This window comes from Erinaceus europaeus, chromosome 12, assembly GCF_950295315.1.
Source record: "Erinaceus europaeus chromosome 12, mEriEur2.1, whole genome shotgun sequence".
In the NCBI taxonomy this organism is placed as follows: domain Eukaryota; kingdom Metazoa; phylum Chordata; class Mammalia; order Eulipotyphla; family Erinaceidae; genus Erinaceus; species Erinaceus europaeus.
Window position 1 is genome coordinate 608,456 of NC_080173.1, and position 19,410 is coordinate 627,865.

Genomic DNA, 19,410 nt, shown 5'->3' on the forward strand with positions numbered 1-19,410 from the left:
AATAATATATTTTATTTAATCTGTTGAAAACATGTTTTTTTCTCTCTGTTTATAGCTACACAGCTACTCTTAGCTGTTGTTCAAATTCTCCAGAATGATTTAATTGATGTCTCTAACCTCAAGTCACTATTGATTAATGAAGACCTTCCTGTAGCCTGTGCTTTACTTAAGGAAGTGTTAAAAAATGTACCTGAAAATGGTTAGTAGTTTGAATACAACACGATAGGGGTTGTAAATGGATTACTGGGACATAAACCACTGCAGTGCATCCTGTGGGGCCTGAACTGGTTACCTGGTGAACACCAGTCCTGCCCCTGTAGCGTGCCAACCCTGAGCTCTGTGGAATATAACAGGGACAGTCAATGCAGTAGGAGGACAGGGGTAGTGTATACCTTTTGTGACTAGTGCGGGCAATATGTACTTATAGTGCCATTCACAGAGACATCAGAGTACTGGAATTCGTTCATCAGTTCAGAAACTCATGTTGCTATTGAGGAGTACTGCAGGGATTTGCATTTGTATTAGATGGAGAAGCAGACATTAGTGAAATGTACTGCATAATTTCATTCTTTTAATAACTAGTGTAGTTGAATGCTATCCTCATTATGTCTTTCAGTGAATGAGGAGAATATTATTTCCTTTTTATTTTCTAGAGTGGGTTGTTTTCTTCCTTGAATATCTAATAGAACTTATCAGTGAAGTTAGGTTAGTTTTATTTGTGAACATTTTTCTTGGGGAGCCAGGCCCTTGCATATATGTTATTTCACAGCTCTTAGGTCACTTTTTCATTCAGAGAATGGGGAGAGACCTACAGCACCAGACAGCCTTCAGTGCTAGGGTGCTGTGGTTGAAGCCTGGCCCACTCATGGCAAAGGAAAATCACTGTCTCTCTGCATTCTGGAAGATTTTGTGTTACTAATTTAATTTCTTACCTGCCTTTAAAAAATTACTGATTGAATAATGAGTGACAAGACTGTAGGACAAGAAGGGTACAATTCCACACAATTCCCACCACCAGAGTTCCGTATCCCATCTCCTCCATTGGAAGGTTCCCTATTCCTTTTTTTTTTTTTTAACATTTATTTATTTATTCCCTTTTGTTGCCCTTGTTGTTTTATTGTTGTAGTTATTATTGATGTCATTGTTGTTGGGTAGGACAGAGAGAAATGGAGAGAGGCAGGGAAGATGGGGAGAGAAAGACAGATACCTGCAGACCTGCTTCACCGCTTGTGAAGTGAACCCCCTGCAGGTGGGGAGCCGGGGGTCAAACCGGGATCCTTATGCCAGTCCGTGTGCTTTGTGCCACCTGCGCTTAACCTGCTGTGCTACCTCCCGACTCCCCCTGGGTTCCCTATTCTTTATCCCTCTGGGAATATGGACCCAGGATCATTATGGGATGTAGAAGGTGGGAGGTCTGGCTTCTGTAATTGCTTCTCTGCTGGACATGGACATGGGGAGGTCGATCCACAACCCCAGCCTGTTTCTGTCTTTCCCTAGTGGGGCAGGGTTCTGTAGAGGTGGGGTTCCAGAACACATTGGTGAGGTCATCTGACCAGGGAAGTCAGGTTGGCATCATGGTAGCATCTGCTACTTGTTATCTGGAAGGTGCCAGGACATAAATGAGACAAAATGGTTAATGAACAGGAACCAAAAAGTAGGACTAGAGCAGATGAGCTTAGGGATCTTAAGGTAGTAGAAAGTCAATTTTAGGCATGTTTGTGGGGGCACACAATTATGGTAGTTTTGCTGGAGTTTGATAGCTAGCCTGAAGTTGGATAAGAATATTGTCTGAGAAAATGGTGTCAAGAGTAGAGAAAAGGGCTAGAAAGTTGGATTAGGGTAGAGAGTAGCTCTCATTCTTGAAAAAAATTCTGTGGATAAAATGAGCTATTTACTTCTATCCACCTGACCCAGGGCATGCACACATACACACACACACACATATGTACACACATATATACACACATATATATATATATACACATATATAATTATCTTTGCTATAACTTTACACTTGGCTTCAGCTGTGTTATTTAATTAAGAAACTATAATTATTTCAGCTAAACTTTGCTTTATCTTACAGAAAATGCCAAGATTAACATTCAAGACTTTAGGATTCAGCTTGAAAATACACTGATAACTCTTAAAGTTGAAGGTAAGTTTTACTAGGTATATATTTTCTGCCCACATCTAAAAAGAAGTGTGGTTTCATGTTAAAACAATGTAGAACCAGATAGAATGCAAATAAGAATATGAGATAAAACATTACAAGATTTTGTATTTTTTTGCTTGAAATGTAAGGTGATGACTGCTAAGCTTAACTGTAGGTAGTTTGACTTTGACTATGCTAAAAATCATTAAATCATATATGATTCTCTGAGGTTATTACATATATATGAATTCTAAATTTATTATAAAATTAGAAGAATTAAAAAAACATTTAAAAATTTTTGACAGACTTAGTAGAATGGACTTTCTCTTATTTTTTATATCCTCAACTATTCTCTTGATTACATCTTTTCATAATTGTGTTATAAAGATATGGTTTAGATATAGTAAAGTTAAAAGTTTTAGGTATACAATTCTTTTCTACTTCTTGGAAAATATCATATGCCAATTTACTAAATAGTATATCCCACTTCTATATAGCTATATCTACATCTATTTCTGTATCTATTTATATATATCACCCCTACAGATCTATGTCTTTCCATCTTTTGGTAGTCCCTGATTCACTTTGTCTCTATAAATTTCCTTTCTAGACTACCATGTAATGAAACAATAAAATATGAAGATAGTTTTTGCCTTCTTTTACTTTGCATGTTTCAAATTCATTCACTTTTTCCATAATGTCTTGTTTTTACATTTTATTTTATTTTTGAATGATAGCTAGATAGGGAAACACTCAGCTCTAGCTTAAAGTAAAGCTGTTATGAACTTTTATGTATAGTTTTTTTGTGAGATAAGTTTTCATTTCTCTTAAGTATATAGAAATGGTCTTACTGAGGCATATGATAATATATGTAAATTGAAAGAAATAGTCAAACATCTGTGTATGATAGCTCTCAACAAAGTGAGAATATAGGGAATAAACCTCAAAATAATAGAGGTCATATATGACAAGTCCACAGTTCTTTCATACTTAATGATGAAAAGCAAAAGCTTTTCCTGTAACATCAGGAACAAGATAAGAATACCCCCCTTCCCCCCCACCCCCAGGGTTATTGCTGGGCTCGGTGCCTGCACCATGAATCCACCGCTCCTGGAGGCCATTTTTCCCCCCTTTTGTTGCCCTTGTTGTAGCTTCGTTGTGGTTATTATTATTGCCCTTGTTGACGCAATTCGTTGTTGGATAGGACAGAGAGAAATGGAGAGAGGAGGGGAAGACAGAGAAGGGGAGAGAAAGATAGACACCTGCAGACCTGCTTCACCGCCTGCGAAGCGACTCCCCTGCAGGTGGGGAGCCAGGGGCTCGAACCGGGATCCTTACGCGGGTCCCTGCGCTTTGTACCACATGCGCTTAACCCACTGCGCCACCGCCCGACCCCCAAGAATACCCATTTTTACCACTATCATTCAATATAGTTTTGAAAGAGAGAATTGGAGTATGTATTAGGACAAAAGAGTGATCTTGATGGATCAGTATCAATGTTTGAGTGACTATTGTAGCTTCCTGTAACTTAAGATTTTTTTAAAAAATTTTTTATTTAAGAAAGGATTAGTGAACAAAAACATAAGGTAGGAGGGGTACAACTCCACACAATTCCCACTACCCAATCCCCATAACCCACCCCCTCCCATGGTAGCTTTCCCATTCTCTATCCCTCTGGGAGCATGGACCCAGGGTCGTTGAGGGTTGTAGAAGGTAGAAGGTCTGGCTTCTGTAATTGCTTCCCCGCTGAACATGGGCGTTGACTGGTCGGTCCATACTCCCAGTCTGCCTCTTTCTTTCCCTAGTAAGGTGTGTCTCTGGGGAAGCTGAGCTCCAGGACACATTGTTGGGGTCTTAAATCCAGGGAAGCCTAGCCAGCATCCTGGTGGCATCTGGAACCTGGTGATTGAAAAGAGAGTTAACATATGAAGCCAAACAATTTGTTGAGCAATCATGGATCCCAATTTCATCTCAGGTAGTTCACTTTCTAACAAAGTCCCATAATCTAGATATACACCAGTTTCTGTGAGAGAGAGCTTATGTGCACACGTATCCATAAACTACTGCAAAATGTAACTTAAGATTTTAAAAGTCCTTAAGAGATAAAGACTTTAGTATTCAAGTGAGTGTCATTTCAAGACCTCATAAGAATCAGCTAGACTGGAATAATCACTGACCTAGAAAAATGAGGAAAGAAAAATAAAAGAAAAAGAAAAATCAAATAACCAAATAACAGACATGTAAATTGATGTAATGGAATGAAGAAACCAGAAATAATTATATCTGTTTAAGGTCAATTTGTGATAAAGGAGGCAGAATAAATAATGATAAAAGACAGCTTCCTTAATACATGGTGTTGGGGGAGTCGGGCTGTAGCGCAGCGGGTTAAGCGCAGGTGGCGCAAAGCACAAGGACCGGCATAAGGATCCCGGTTCAAACCCCGGCTCCCCACCTGCAGGGGAGTAGCTTCACAGGCGGTGAAGCAGGTCTGCAGGTGTCTATCTTTCTCTCCTCCTCTCTGTCTTCCCCTCCTCTCTCCATTTCTCTCTGTCCTATCCAACAATGACAACAACAATAATAGCTACAACAATAAAACAACAGGGGCAACAAAAGGGAATAAATAAATAAAATAAATACTTTAAAAAAATTAAAAAAAATACATGATGTTGGAAAAACAACAGTCATATGCAGAATAGTGAAATCAGATTGCTGTCTTTTCCCCCCCATTTTATATAGAGGCAGAGAAAAACAGAGAAAAAAGGAGAATAGAGAGAAAAGGAGAGAGAATGAGAGACACTTGCAGCATTTCTTCACCACTCATGAAGCTTTCCCTTTGCAGCTGGGGAAAGGGGCTTGAACTTGTGTCCTTACTCATTGAAACTAGGTACACCACCACTCAGCTGTATTGGTGTCTTAAACTATACACATAACCAAGGACTTGAACATAACAGCTGAAACCATAAGACTGCTAGAATAAAAAATATTTGGTAAATTTCTTGATGATGTTTTTAAAATTTGACACAGTTGATGAACATTTGGATTTTTAAATATTTTAAATATTTGTGCACAAGCTTTTGTTAGAACTGTTTTCATTTTTCTTGATCACATAGCTAGGAGTGGAATTGCTGGATAAGATGGTTATCCTGTTTTTTATGTTGGGTGATTTTTACCACTTATCTTTAATATATAGATAGAAAACATGAAAATTCATCTCTAATTGAAGTTTACTATGTCCCCAGGAGATAAAGATCACTTTTACAATATCAGTATTCACAGAGATGACCCTACAGCCATTTCTAAGCTTCAGAAAAATTTAAGTGCTATAGGAATCTATCTACCAGATGAGAAAATAAAGGAGACTTTGGATAATACTAATGTGAATGGTAAGTAATTATTTCATTTTAAATCAATAAAGTTTGATTTTCAGAAGCTTCATCATATGGTGTCCAAGGAAACACACACACACACACACACACACACACACACACACCTTTTAAAAGATGGGCTGGGCAGTGATGCACCCAGTAGAATGTGCAAATTGTCATGTGCAAGGACCTGGGTTCAAGCCTCTGGTCTCTGATCACAGTGGGACTGTCACAAGTGGTGAAACGGTGCTACAAATTCTCTATTTTTCCTTTTCTATATCTTTCTCCCCCTCAGTTTCTCTTTGTCCTATTGAAAGAAAGAGAGAGAGAGGAGAGAGAGGAAGAGAGAGAGGAAGGAAGGAAGGAAGGAAGGAAGAAAGGAAGGAAGGAAAATGGCTACTAAGAGCATTGGATTAATTATGTAGACACCAAGCTCCAGTGACAACCCTAGTGGCATTAAAAAGAAAAAAATAAAGATAAAAATATCTTTCATACTTTCTTTACAGTAAAAAAAAATCAATTTTACATTTTTAAAATAAAAATTTCAGAATTGGCCCCTGTGTAGGTTGGTGGAGGGGGGAGGACTTTGGCTTTGAAACAACGAGGTTCTGGATTTTAAACTGAGTTTTTCAGGGCGCAGACAAGTTGCTGCCCTCCCACACTCCATTTGACTTCCCTGTGATTGACCCACAGGAGACTAACCTCCACACTAAAGTAACATAAAATAAAATAAGATGTATTGAAGTGACTTTGCATTATAACATATAAATTTTAGGTTCTCATCATCATAGGTCAATACCTATCTATATACAATGCATTATGTTCCCCACTGAAAGTCCAGCTCTACTCTTCACCATTTCATGGATTCCTTTTACCTCATTTACCCACAGGCTTCCTTTCTGAGATGTCAGTTTTCTAAGTAGCGCCTTGGACAGTTTTATTTTAGATATAAGCTCCCTATCTTCTCTTTCACAATAGAATCACCAGTTCCCCATTTTATTTGTCTTTATTGTCCTAGTTTCACAACTTAAAGTGAGTTTTATAAGATAATCTAAATTCTCTCTCTCTCTCTAAGATGAGGAGGTGATCTTTAAGGATTTTATCAAAGAATTGGCCAATACCAATGAATTTATTGAATGCCAAAGTAAGTATGAAGTTCAAATGAGTAAGAATAGAAACTTCATGTTTCTGAATTGGTGTATGACTGGTTATTTGTGTTCATAAACTATATATATATATATTATTTTTAATTGAGTAGTTAATGGTCTACAGTACAGTTGTTGACACATGAGTACAATTTCTCACCTCATCCTGAACGGTGTTAGCAAAACACTTTCACCCCAAACTTAAGTCCTTTACAACTGTCATTAACCAAGACCTCAAAGACCCACAACCGCCATCCTGACCCCTACCTACCTTCCTCAGAGTCCTTTGCTTTGGTGCAGCACACCAAACTCAGTTCAAGTTTTATTTTGCATTTCCCCTTTATGTTCTTTCTTAAGTTTTTCCTACAAGTGTGATAATCACATAATTATCTTCTTTTTGGCTTATCTCACTTAACATAATTCCTTTAAGCTCCAGCCAAGATGAGATGAAGGTGGCTTCATCATTCTTAACAGCTGAGTAATATTCTATTGTGTTTATATATCACAACTTTCTTAGCCACTCATCTGTTGTTGGACACAATTAGGTTGCTTCCAAGTTTGGGATGTCATGAATTGTGCTGCTATGAATGTAGGTGCACACAGATCTTTTTGGATCAGTTGTGTGTGTGTGTGTGTGTGTGTGTGTGTGTGTGTGTGTGTGTGTGTGTGTTTCTTTAGGACATATTCCCAAGAGGAAGAATTGCTGGTCATAAGGTAGGCCCACTTCTAGCCTTCTGAGAGTTCTCCAGACTCTCAGAAGGGTTGGAACAATTGATATTCCCACCAGCAGTGCAGGAGGTTTCCTTTGCTGCCACAACTTCTCCAGCATATATGGTTATTATCCTTTCTGGTGTATGACATTCTCACAGGAGTGAAGTGATGGGTATCTCATTGTTGTCTTTCTTTGCATTTCCCTGATAATCAATGATTTGGAGTATTTTTCATGTTTGTTGGCCTTTTGGATGTCTTCTTTGGTGAGTATTCTGTCCATATCCTCTCCCCACTTTTGGATGATTTTTTTGTTGCTGAGTTTGTTGAGCCCTTTTATATATTTGGTTGTTAACCTTTTATCTAATGTACGGCATGTAGAAATCTCCTACCCTGGGCTCCCAAGTAATTTTATTTTATTTTAAAGTTTTTATTTATAAAATGGAATACTCCCAGCCTGTCTCTCTGTTTCCCTAGTGGGGCAGGGCTCTGGGGAAGCGGGGCTCCAGGACACATTGGTGGGGTCATCTGCCCTGGGAAGTCTGGTTGGCTCATGCCAGCATCTGGAACCTGGTGGCTGAAAAGAGTTAAGATAGAAAGCAGAGCAAATTGTTGACTAGTCATGAACCTAAAGGTAAGAATATTGTGGATGGAGATTTGGGTTTCCGTCAAAAGTCATTTTATAATGAAGGGCAGGAGTGGTAGTTGGACGAGCAGGTCACACACCTTGTTATGTATATGGCTCAGGTTCAAGTCCTGAAACCACCCAGAGTTGTGTGGCACTGAAGGAAGCTCTGGTGCTGCAGTGATTCCCCCTCTGCTTAACACCCCCCACCCCCAATGAAAATGTAGCTCACACAGTGAAATTGCCTGTGGATGTGACCCCATAGCCATTCTGAGTAACAAGGAGACCAGAGCAGCACTCTGGTTTAGCATATGATGGTGCCAGGAATTAAACATGAAGTTTTGGGGGCCTCAGGCATACAGGTTCTGTGCTGTAATGAGATACTATGTCCCCAAATATAACATGTTTTTTTAAAATTTTTTTATTTATAAAAAGGAAACATTGACAAAACCATAGGATAAGAGGGGTACAGCTTCACATAGTTCCCACCATTAGACCTCCGTATCCCATCCCCTCCCCTGATAGCTTTCCTATTCTTTAACACTCTGGGATTATGGACCCAGGGTCACTGTGGGATGCAGAAGGTTGAAGGTCTGGCTTCTGTAGTTGCTTCCCCGCTGAACATGGGTGTTAACAAGTTGATCCATACTCCCAGTCTGCCTCTCTCTTTCCCTACTGGGGAAGGGCTCTGGGAAAGCGGAGCTCAAGGCATGTTGGTAGAGTTGTCTGTCCAGGGAAGTCTGGTTGCATTCTGCTAGCATCTGGATCCTGGTGGCTGAAAAGAGAGTTAACATACAAAGCCAAACAAATTGTTGAGCAATCATGGACCTAAAGGCTGTAATAGTGCAGATGAAGTGTTGGGGGGGGGGTCCTCCATTTTGTAGATAGCTAGTAGGCATATTTTAGTTATATTTCAAAGGGCCTGTAGCTATACTAGTTTTTCTTTTTTTTTTTTTTGCCTGGGCCTGAAATCTGATTTGTAGGTGGATCCTAATTATTGTCTGGGGAGATGATGTCATGGCTGGGAAAAGGACCAGAAAGCTGGATCAGGGAAGAGAATAGCTCCCTAATATGGGAAAGGGGTATAAATATTACTGTAAACTCCATCTATTTGATGTGATCAGGGGCTCCTAATTAGCTTAGGAGCCTGTGTGACCTCTACATCCCTCTAAATCTGAGCTCACATTCTGTGGTCATGAGTAGGAACATTCCATGCTGCCCTAGTATCGACCCATCTTCCTCAGGTGTAGCTTAGAATATGTTGTCCATCCTCTCTTCAGAGGACGGAACATTCTCTACCATTGTTGATCCAGGTTGAGGGCAAGGTCCTATTGGGGCCCACAAAGGGGGTCTATTTTGTTGTTCCTAATATAAATAACCGGTAACAACAGAGAGAGGGATTTCTTTGAGTTCTAGGCCCATAAGATGTTTCTTATAGAGACATGTCCAAAGATGTTCATTGCCTTATGGTTGGACAAAAATGAGGTCATTTCTGCATTGTAGGTTTACCTTTGTATTATAGAGATCTCAATAATATATGACTCAGTGAAGAGAGGGATTATAATAAATTTATAAAATAAAATGCTTTCTGTAGCTTATACTAACACTTAAAAGACATCACTGTATGTATATACATTTTCAGGTGATCCGTTAATCTAAATGGAAGGATGAGAGATAATGTAAAGATTGAGACAGAAATGGAAAGTCAGTGGGCCCCAGGGTCCCAGGTTCACTGGGGACCACCATATGCCAGAAATAAAGTTTTCCTTTTACTCTCTCTTATAAAAAATAAATCTCAAAAAAGAAACTGAGGTAGAAGTGACAGTACTAATAAGCCTGATTTAAGAAATACATTGTACTTTGTGTCCTAAAAGCACACTGTATATTCTTTTCAAGTGTTTGTGCAGCAGCCACACTGGGTACTCATCTAGACCACATTAACTACCCAGTAATATCATTAAGATGAAAGAATGGATTTTTTCTTAGAATATTAAAAACAAATATTTGCTTATATTTGCTTAAAGAATAAACAAAACTTGAAAATGTTTAGAAATTGATGACAATTTCTAAACATGTAAATTAGTGTCCCCAAAGCAACCTTACAGAGAACAGTATAGCTTTAAATGCTTTTAGTAGAATCCAAGGAACAATGAAAATAATTTAAATTTTCAATTACTAAAGCTAACCAGCAACATAAAAACAGCAAATGGTATGCCCAGCTTATAGTGCAATATCTAGCAACCAATAGTATAGAAAGAAGTTAACATATATAGAGCATACATAAAGCTACCTTTTAAATGGATAATTAAATAGGGCATTCCTTAGCGATGTGATGCAGGAAGACAAGAAATGAGAAACAAAACTAGCTTAACTTGAAAATAGAGGCAATTAAAAATGAGTATCACCAAATTAAGCCAAGAAAGAGTCATATTATAGGCATGTTATCAAAAGCACTGTTGTCCTTTTCAGAAATTTGTATAAAGAGTCAAAAGGCTATTTTTTGAATCATGGAATTACTTTCTCTGGGTCATTTTTTGCTGTTTTTAATTAATGAAACAAAGTATGTGTTTTCCCCTATTGTTGCTATTCCCTAGGATAAACATTAAAATCCATACATTTTGTGGAATTATAATTTGGGGATTATTTCTGAGACACAAAGGCCTCAAGACTGGATATTCTAGAAAATGAACATTATGTCTCACCCAAGTCCCATTACACATTTATGGGAATGAATTCCCACTGTGTATCTTAACATTCCTTTTCTCTTTTCTCCACAATCATACGAATACGCATAGGAATAGACGATGCATGCAACATTATAAATAATGTCTCTGATGGAAAAGTTAAAGTCAAAGATCTTTCATCTGTCTTGGAGAACCTGGAGAGACCTTTAAATAAAGAACAACTGGAGGTGTTACTGGACTCTACAACAGATGATGGTAAACACTTCAATTACATCTAAGGTTTTTCTCTGTGAATAGAATTGTTTTCTTGATTTCTTCTAATTCATTACTGGCACATAGGAATGCAAATGATTTTATATGTTAATTTTATAATCTATATTTTAATATAGTGACTTGCTGTTTCTAAAAGTCTTTTATTGGATACTTTAATTTTTTGTTTTCACTAGGGCATCATCTCTCTTTAAATTTTTTATTATCTTTATTTTATTTATTGGATAGAGACAGCCAGAAATTGAAAGGAAGGGGGATATATATAGAGAGAGAGACAGAGAGATACCTGTAGCACTGCTTCACCACTCATAAAGATTTCTCCCCCTGTATGTGGGGACTGAGGGCTTGAACCTGGGTCTTTGTGTATTATAATACATGCACTTAACCATGTGCGCCACTCAGTCCCTAGGGCATCATTTCTCTGGGCTACCTTTTTTTCAAATAGAGAAAGAGAGAGATTGGTACTAGAGACAATATAGCGCCAAAGCTACCCTCAGTGTGTGCAGGCCAGGAACTTGAAACGGGTTCCTGTGCATGGTAATGTAGGTGTCTTCCCAGGTGAGCTATCTTCCAGCCTTTACTGAATTCTTTAGGATTATCTATGCATATGGCTATACTAGTTTTTTTTTTTCTCCCATGAGCCTGACATCCGATATGCAGGTGGATACAAGTTATTGTCTGGGGAGATGATATCATGGCTGGAAAAAGGACCAGAAAGCTGGATCAGGGGAGAGAGTAGCTCCCAGATATGGGAAAGGTGTATAGATATTTTTGACTGTAAACCCCATTGATTTGATGTGATCTGGGGCCCATATTCAGCTTAGGAGCCTATATGATCTCTACATCCCTGTAGATCTGAGCTCACATTCTGTGGTCATGAGTAGGAACATTCCAAGCTGCCCCATCTTCCCGAGGTGTAGTATAGAGTATGTTGTCCGTCCTCCAGAGACACCCCCCCATCTCTTCATCTGCACTATTCCAGCCTTTAGGTTCATGATTAGTCATCAATTTGTTTGGCTCTATATGTTAACTCTCTTTTCAGCCACCAGGTTCCAGATGCCAGCATGATGCCAACCAGACTTCCCTTGACAGACAGCCCCACCAATGTGTCCTGGAGCCCCACTTCCCCAGGGCCCTGCCCCACTAGGGAAAGAGAGAGACAGGCTGGGAGTATGGATCCACCTGTCAATGCCCATATTCAGCAGGGAAGCAATTACAGAAGCCAGACCTTCAACCTTCTGCATCCCACAACGACCTTGGGTCCATGCTCCCAGAGGGATAAAGAATAGGAAAACTATCAGGGGAGGGGATGGGATATGGAGTTCTGGTGGTGGGAACTGTGTGGAGTTGTACCTCTCTTATCCTATGGCTTTGCCAATTTCCTTTTTATAAATAAAATAAAAGAGATTATCTATGCATATATCACATCATCTGCAAACAGCAGTATTAATTAATTAATTAATTGCCTCCTGGGTTACTGCTGGGGCTAGGTCCTGGCATTACTGCTCCTGGTGGCCATGTTTTTCTATTTTATTGAATAAAACAGAGAGAAATTGGGAGGGGAGGGGAGAGAGAAAGGTAGAGATAGAGACACTTGAAGACCTGCTTTGCTGCTTGTGAAACAAATGAATTTTAAAAAACCTTCAAGGAAGAGTTAATACCTATACTTTTAAAAAATATTTATTTATTGCCTTTTGTTGCCCTTGTTGTCGTAGTTATTATTGTTGCTATTATTGCTGTCATCATTGTTGGATAGGACAGAGAGAAATGGAGAAAGGAGGGGTAGACAGAGACAGGGAGAGAAAAACAGATACCTGCAGACCTGGTTCACCATCTTTGAAGCAACTCCCCTGCAGGTGGGGAGCCGGGGACTTGAACCAGGATCCTTATGCCAGTCCTTGCGCTTTGCGCCACCTGTGCTTAACCCGCTGCACTACCGCCCGACTCAATACTTATACTTTTTAAGCTCTTCCAAAAGAAGACACAGGAATACTCCCAACTTCTATGAAGCCAATGCCAACCATACAGGGGAGACAAAAATTATTACATAGGAAATATTTGAAAATCTATTAGCTAAAAATTTTCCAGAATGAGAAAGATGAACCTAACTATTCATGAAGTTCAATAATAATCCTTCAAGGATAAAATGAAATCCAATGCCTAAGTATATCATGATATGATGACTAGAATGTGCACTCTTTTTAAAATTTATTTTTATTAGTGATTAATAATGATTTACAAAATTATGAGATAATTATGGTATAACTCCATATTTTTCCCACCACCAGAGTTCTGTGTTCCCATCCTCCAGCAAAAACTTTATTAGTACTTCCAAGGCCACAGAGATGGGCTGACTTTATGTCCCATCTATAAATATAAAAAATTAAAAAAAATTTTAATATATTTATACCCTTTGTTGCCCTTGTTGTTTTATTGTTGTAGTTATTGTTGTTGTTCTTGATGTTGCTGTTTTTGGATAAGATAGAAATGGAGAGAGGAGGGGAAGACAGAGAGGGCAAGAGAAAGACAGACACCTGTAGACCTGCTTCACTGCCTGTGAAGTGACTCCCCTGCAGGTGGGAAGCCAGAGGCTAGAACCGGGATACCTATGCCAGTCCTTGCACACATATATCTATATTTTTAATTAAAAAATATCATTAGTGATCTAATATTGATTTACAAAATTACAAGATAGCAGGGGTATAAATCCACAATTTTTCTACCACCAGAGCTCTGTGTCCTGATTCCCTCCATTGGAAACTGTAATGGTTCTCCCAAGATCATAAATATGAATTGACTATTATTTCTATATTTACTTGCCCATTTTTTCCCTGCATTCTCTTTCTTTCTAAGTCACACCTACTACTTCTGAGTGTTCTCTGTCCCCTCCCCCCCATCCTGATGGAATTGGAATTAGAATTCAGAGCACTCTGGTTATCTTCCCCTAACATTTATCTTTCTGGCAGTATGGACTTAAATTCTCTATGGGATGCAGAAGGTGGAAGGTCTGGCTTTTGTAATTGTTCTCCACTGGACATGGGCATTGGCAGGCATCCCATTTCTGTCTTCCTTTAATGGAGCAGTGCTCTGGAGATGTAAGGTTCCAGGACACATTGTTGAGATTGTATGCCCAAGGAAATCAGGATGAGATCATAGTAGCAATTGCAACTTGGTGGGTGAAATGCAATAAGATATAAAGCAGGACAAAATATTTAATGAACAGTAATAATAAAGTAGGAATAGAGCAGATGGGGATAGGGACCTCAGGGTGGATAAAAGATTGGAATTCTATTCTAGGTATGTTCCTAGGGGCCCATGACACTGGTAATTTTTGCTGAGCTTGATAGCTAATCTGCAGATAAACTAAAAATATTATCTGGGTAGATGGTGTCAGAATTAAGAATAGTTCTAGAGCTGGATCAAGGCAGAGAATACCTCTCAAAGTTGAAGAAAATATATAAATACAATTAACTGTTTACCACGCTGATCTGACTTGGGACTAATATCTTCTATTCATATTTAGCACAGAAGCCTGTGTAACCTCTGAGTCCCTGTCAGTCTGAGCTCGCAGTCCATGGTCACAGATGGAACATTCTAGGCTGCACTCATTTCTGGACCTGTCTTCTTCGAGTGGCAGAGTAGGCTGACCCAGCCTCCCTTCAGAGAGTGGGGCAGTCCTTTCCATTGCTGCTGTACAGTGAGGGCAAGGTCCAGGAGAGGCCAACAAGAGGGCTTGTGATAACATCCTGATGGAGGTGACCAGTAATGGTGGAGAGAGGGATCTGTTAGAAGTCTAGGGGGAATTCAAGGATTCTCTGACGAGGGCCCTAGGTGATGGGGTGGACTGGAAGTGACCAAGAAAGCCATCATTAAGTGAGCCAATCTCTTGTCCTTTTCCAGTTTTTATAGTCTCCTCTTTACCTGACAAGCTTATACTTTGTCCTAATTGTTAAAGCATTGGGAGTCATTTGTTATATTCAAACCAGTGTTAGGTTTATGCGGTCTGCCTTCAAGTTAGGGAGGAAAATAGACCTAAAGTTTTAGTGGAGTCTAGGATAAATTTGAGTTTTACTGCATTTATTTGTTTGATGATTTCTAATAAAGGTTTTGATACAGACATTAGCTGTCCTTTAGTTGATAAATACTTTTTTCCAGTTTGTCAGGTTAAAAAGTCTCGTATTCTTAGGTGCCATATTTGGTTCTTATGCATTGTGACTCCCATCATCCCCAAATAGGAGATATTTATATGCAGTGATAAGATCAGTAAGGAGCAACTGAAATTCGCCCATTAGATTTCCTAGGAAGTTTCACTTACTTGGGAAGGAAATTTTTATTTATTGATTTTTTTTTACTCTAGACATTGTGTGTGTATGTGTTTTGCACTATTTTTGTTTCAGGTCAAGCTGAGAGTAGTGATAGGAAAAAAAGTTGTATTTTTCCTTTCTTTCTAGACAGAAAAAAAATCACCCCTTATTTTTTATCTATGTGTAGGAAGTGAGCTAATATATTCTCTCATTCCTTTTTTTTATACCTTCTTTTCCCCTTTTGATAGAGATAGAAATTGAGAGGGGAGGGGAAGACAAAGTGGGGAGATACTCTGCAGCCTTGCTTCACTAGTGAAGTTACCTCCCTATACGTGGGGACCAGGGGCTTGAACTCAGGTTCTTACACATCATACTATGCACTCTACTCGGTGCCCCTCTTTTATGCCTTCTAGTTATTTTTATTCATTAATGAAAATTACTTTGTATATATATTTATATTGTGTAGCCTGTATACAATATTTAAAACTGGGTCATATAGTGGGCTTGAAATCTGAATGGAGTAATATTTACAAAAAGCAGATCCATGCTTTAATGAGTATGAAATCTAATTTGTGTAAAATTTAATTTTTAACTTTGCAGAAGGCAAAGTGAACTTAAAACATGTAATTGACGTCTTCATGGACTCACCTAGATCTTCAGCGCCATTAAGTAGTAAGTACAGTAGAAGCATGGAGTAATCCTGCCATGTCTCAGACACGCCTATTAAGGGGAAATGAGAGGTTGTGCCTATGTGTCAGAGACCATACTGTAAGAGACAGCCAGAAATCAAGAGGGATGAGGGAGATAGAGAGGGATAGAGACAGAGAGACACCTGCAGCCCTGCTTTACCACTCGTGAAGCTTTCCCCCGTAGGTGGGGGCCGGGGGCTTGAACCCGGGTCCTTGTGCACTGTAACATGTACACTTAACCCAGTGTGCCACCATCTGGCCCCTAGAATATGCTTTCTTACAGCAAATAATTTGTCTCAGTACATGCTTCATTATAAAGGTAGACATTTCCCTCCAGTTATTCTAGTAGACTAAGCCAGAAGACAAACACTGTCTTCACATACATGTTTTAAAGAGGAAACAAACTGAATGATAACAAATGTCTGGACTAGAAGACCTTATAAAAGGAAAAGGCAGGGTTGGGTGGGGACATTGTAAACTGAGGCAAAGAGGATGTACATGTTGATATTCAGTGGTGCCTACCTGGAATTTACAGAATGTCATGTACTGCTACTTCCACTTTCAAAATGAGCCCTTGAACTCAGAATACTTCTCTCATACCTATAACTTTCCACAGGCAGGTGCTAAACCTCAAGAAGAATTTGCTCCTAATTTATCCTTTGTTCCTTATGTTTATGTACAGATTTGTATGAAGAAATGAAAACTCTTGATAAGATTAGAAATGATAAGATGCCTGTAGATGAACTGAGAGCCCAACTCTTGAATATTGGAGTCCCATTAAGCACCAAGACTTTCCAGGAAATTCTGAGTCAAGCCTCTGTTGATGGTGAGTCTTTTTAGAGAGTAATTTATGTTGAGCTACTTCTGTGCGGTTGGGGTATCACTCATACATATGTATACATATACACACACATACATACATATGCCCTCCAGGGTGATTGCATGGACTCGGTGCCTGCACTAGAATCCACTGCTCCTGAAGGCCATTGTTTTACTATTTTGTTGCTCTTGTTGTTACTGTCATTGTTGCCATAGCTGTTGTTGTTGAATATGACAGAGAAAAATTGAGAGAGGTGGGAAGACAGAGGGAGAGAAAGACAGACACCTGCAGACCAGCGTCACCGCCTGTGAAGCGACCCCCTGCAGGTGGGGAGCCGGGGGCTCGAACCAGGATCCTTATGCCGGTCCTTGTGCTTTGCACCATTTGTGCTTAACCCGCTGTGCTACCCCCTGACCTCCATATGTTTTTGTTTTGATAAACTAGATCTTTTCTAGATCTTAGAAATACACCATACATAGGCATACTGACAGCCAATTAAAATGATCAAACTGATGTTTTTCTCCTGAAAATATTTTTAAGAGCAACTTTCTGTTTATCTGGCATTACTCTATAACTATATACATCAGAATGTAGTTGATTAAATCAAGTACAGTGATATAATTAGAATTTTTATTTCTTTTTTTAAGCAAACAGATTCTAGGAAAATCTATTTTAAAAAATATTAAAGAATTTTAAAATCTATTTTCCCAGTGAATTTTCAGAAATTACAGAATTTTCCCATCTCTATGTCATAATCATTTAATTATTATTAGTCTTGACACTTTACCATTTTATAATCCCTATAATTTACTTTTTAGAAAATAGTGACGTAAGTCTCAAACAAATTTTGGAGACTTTGAATACAAGTAAGCCAGTTCCTGCATCTAAAGGTGAGTCCAATGAATATTTACTTCCTTACTTACATCACTCTGGCACATATGATGTCAGAGACCAAACTCAGGACCTCATTCTTGAGAAGCCAACATCTTACTCATCAAGCTGCCTCTCAGGTTGCAAATATTTCATTTCAGATGATTTGTTGCAGTTCGCATTGCCTCTTATCATGATTTTAAATATCTTTATGAAGTGTATATGATGTATAAGCCTGTATTGTTTATAAAGTACCTAATCTGATGTTTATGTGTGTGGAAGCAGCACCATAATCAGACAACGAGCATATTTCTTTACCCCAAGCTTCCTCCCGCCCTTTTACAACTTCTTCCACCCTTCATATCCCTCTTACTGATTTCCAGTAACTACTGATTTGCTTTCCATTTCCAAGAATTATAAATAAAAGTGCCTTTTGTTCCTAAACTTTTTTACACATACTGCATAGTTATTTTGAGATAAATGTATGCATGATTTTTTTAAGATTTATTTATGTGGAGAGAGAGAGAATGAGAATGTGCTGTGTTGTCTGTGATGCTGGTAATCAAACTGGAGACCCCACACTTGATTGTCCAACATTTTACTCACTCTGCCATCTTCTGGCCCAATTTATGCATAGGTTGATAGTTCATTCTTTTAAATTACTAAAGAGTACTTCTTTTTTTAGTTATGCCATAGTTTGCTTGCACATTAAATTGCTTAAAGATTGGGGTTGTTAGAAATTAATCTGCTATAACCACGTGTAGACAAGTCCACTAGATAGACACAAGCTTTCATTTCTGTTTGGCTACTACAAAGGACTGAACAGGCTGCATCATACAGTAGCTGCATGTCTAGTCTCCCAAGAAACTGCCAAAGTTTTCCAAAGCAGTTGCACCATGTTTTAAATTTTTTTTTCCCTTTTGTTGCTCTTGTTGTTTTGTTGTTATTATTATTGTTGTTGATGTCATCGTTGTTGGATAGGACAGAGAGAAATGGAGGAGGGGAAGACAGAGAGGGGGAGAGAAAGACAGACACCTGCAGACCTGCTTCACCGCCTGTGAAGCGACTCCCCTGCAGGTGGGGAGCCGGGGGCTTGAACCAGGATCCTTATGTCGGTCCTTGCGCTTTGTGCCACCTGCGCTTAACCTGCTGCGCTACTACCTGACCCCTGCACCATGTTTTTATTGCCATCTACGATGTATGAGTGTTCAGATTCTTAACAATTCAAGTAATCTATCTTTTAAGTTCAAATTATTCTAATAAACTAGTAATGGTATCTTATTGTGGTTTTAAGTGACATTTTTAATGACCAGTAAATTTTTCTGTGAAAAGAATATACTTCCTCCATGGAATGGAAGAACATCATATATTTACCATGAATCCTCTTCTGTTTCAACAATTTTTGAAAGAGTTTGCAAATATCTATCAAAATTGTCTGTGGAGGCTTATAGAAATTAGGGGGTTTATGAATTATGATTTGTTGGAAATTTTCTTATCTAATAAATTAATTTTGGCACTGTGTGCCTGTCCTTTAATTAATTTGCTTATCATTATTTTTCTCCACCAGCACTTTACTGGGGTTTCACAGCTGTGTGATTTCACTGCTGCCAGCACACGTTCTCTCTCTTAAAGATAGAGAGTGACAGGCAGACAGGGAGGGAGAGAGAAGGAGAAGCACCAGAGCACTGCTTATGAATTTTCCCTTTTGCATGGTGCTCCCATGTGCTTACCTTTGTAAGCAATTATCTTTTAGATAAAAAAAAGATCATATCTACTTT

At 38.8% G+C, this 19,410-nt stretch overlaps 1 protein-coding gene across 1 annotated transcript in view; it reads left to right on the forward strand.

The window, feature by feature from the left end:
• Positions 1 to 19,410, forward strand: part of EFCAB13 (EF-hand calcium binding domain 13) — a 224,760-nt gene that overhangs the window by 69,034 nt on the left and 136,316 nt on the right. Inside the window, exons 21-28 of the mRNA XM_060202483.1 lie at positions 56 to 199; positions 2,084 to 2,155; positions 5,392 to 5,535; positions 6,593 to 6,661; positions 10,791 to 10,934; positions 15,854 to 15,925; positions 16,625 to 16,768; positions 17,581 to 17,652. Coding sequence (XP_060058466.1) covers positions 56 to 199; positions 2,084 to 2,155; positions 5,392 to 5,535; positions 6,593 to 6,661; positions 10,791 to 10,934; positions 15,854 to 15,925; positions 16,625 to 16,768; positions 17,581 to 17,652 — 861 coding nt within the window. The remainder of the gene's footprint in view (positions 1 to 55; positions 200 to 2,083; positions 2,156 to 5,391; positions 5,536 to 6,592; positions 6,662 to 10,790; positions 10,935 to 15,853; positions 15,926 to 16,624; positions 16,769 to 17,580; positions 17,653 to 19,410) is intronic.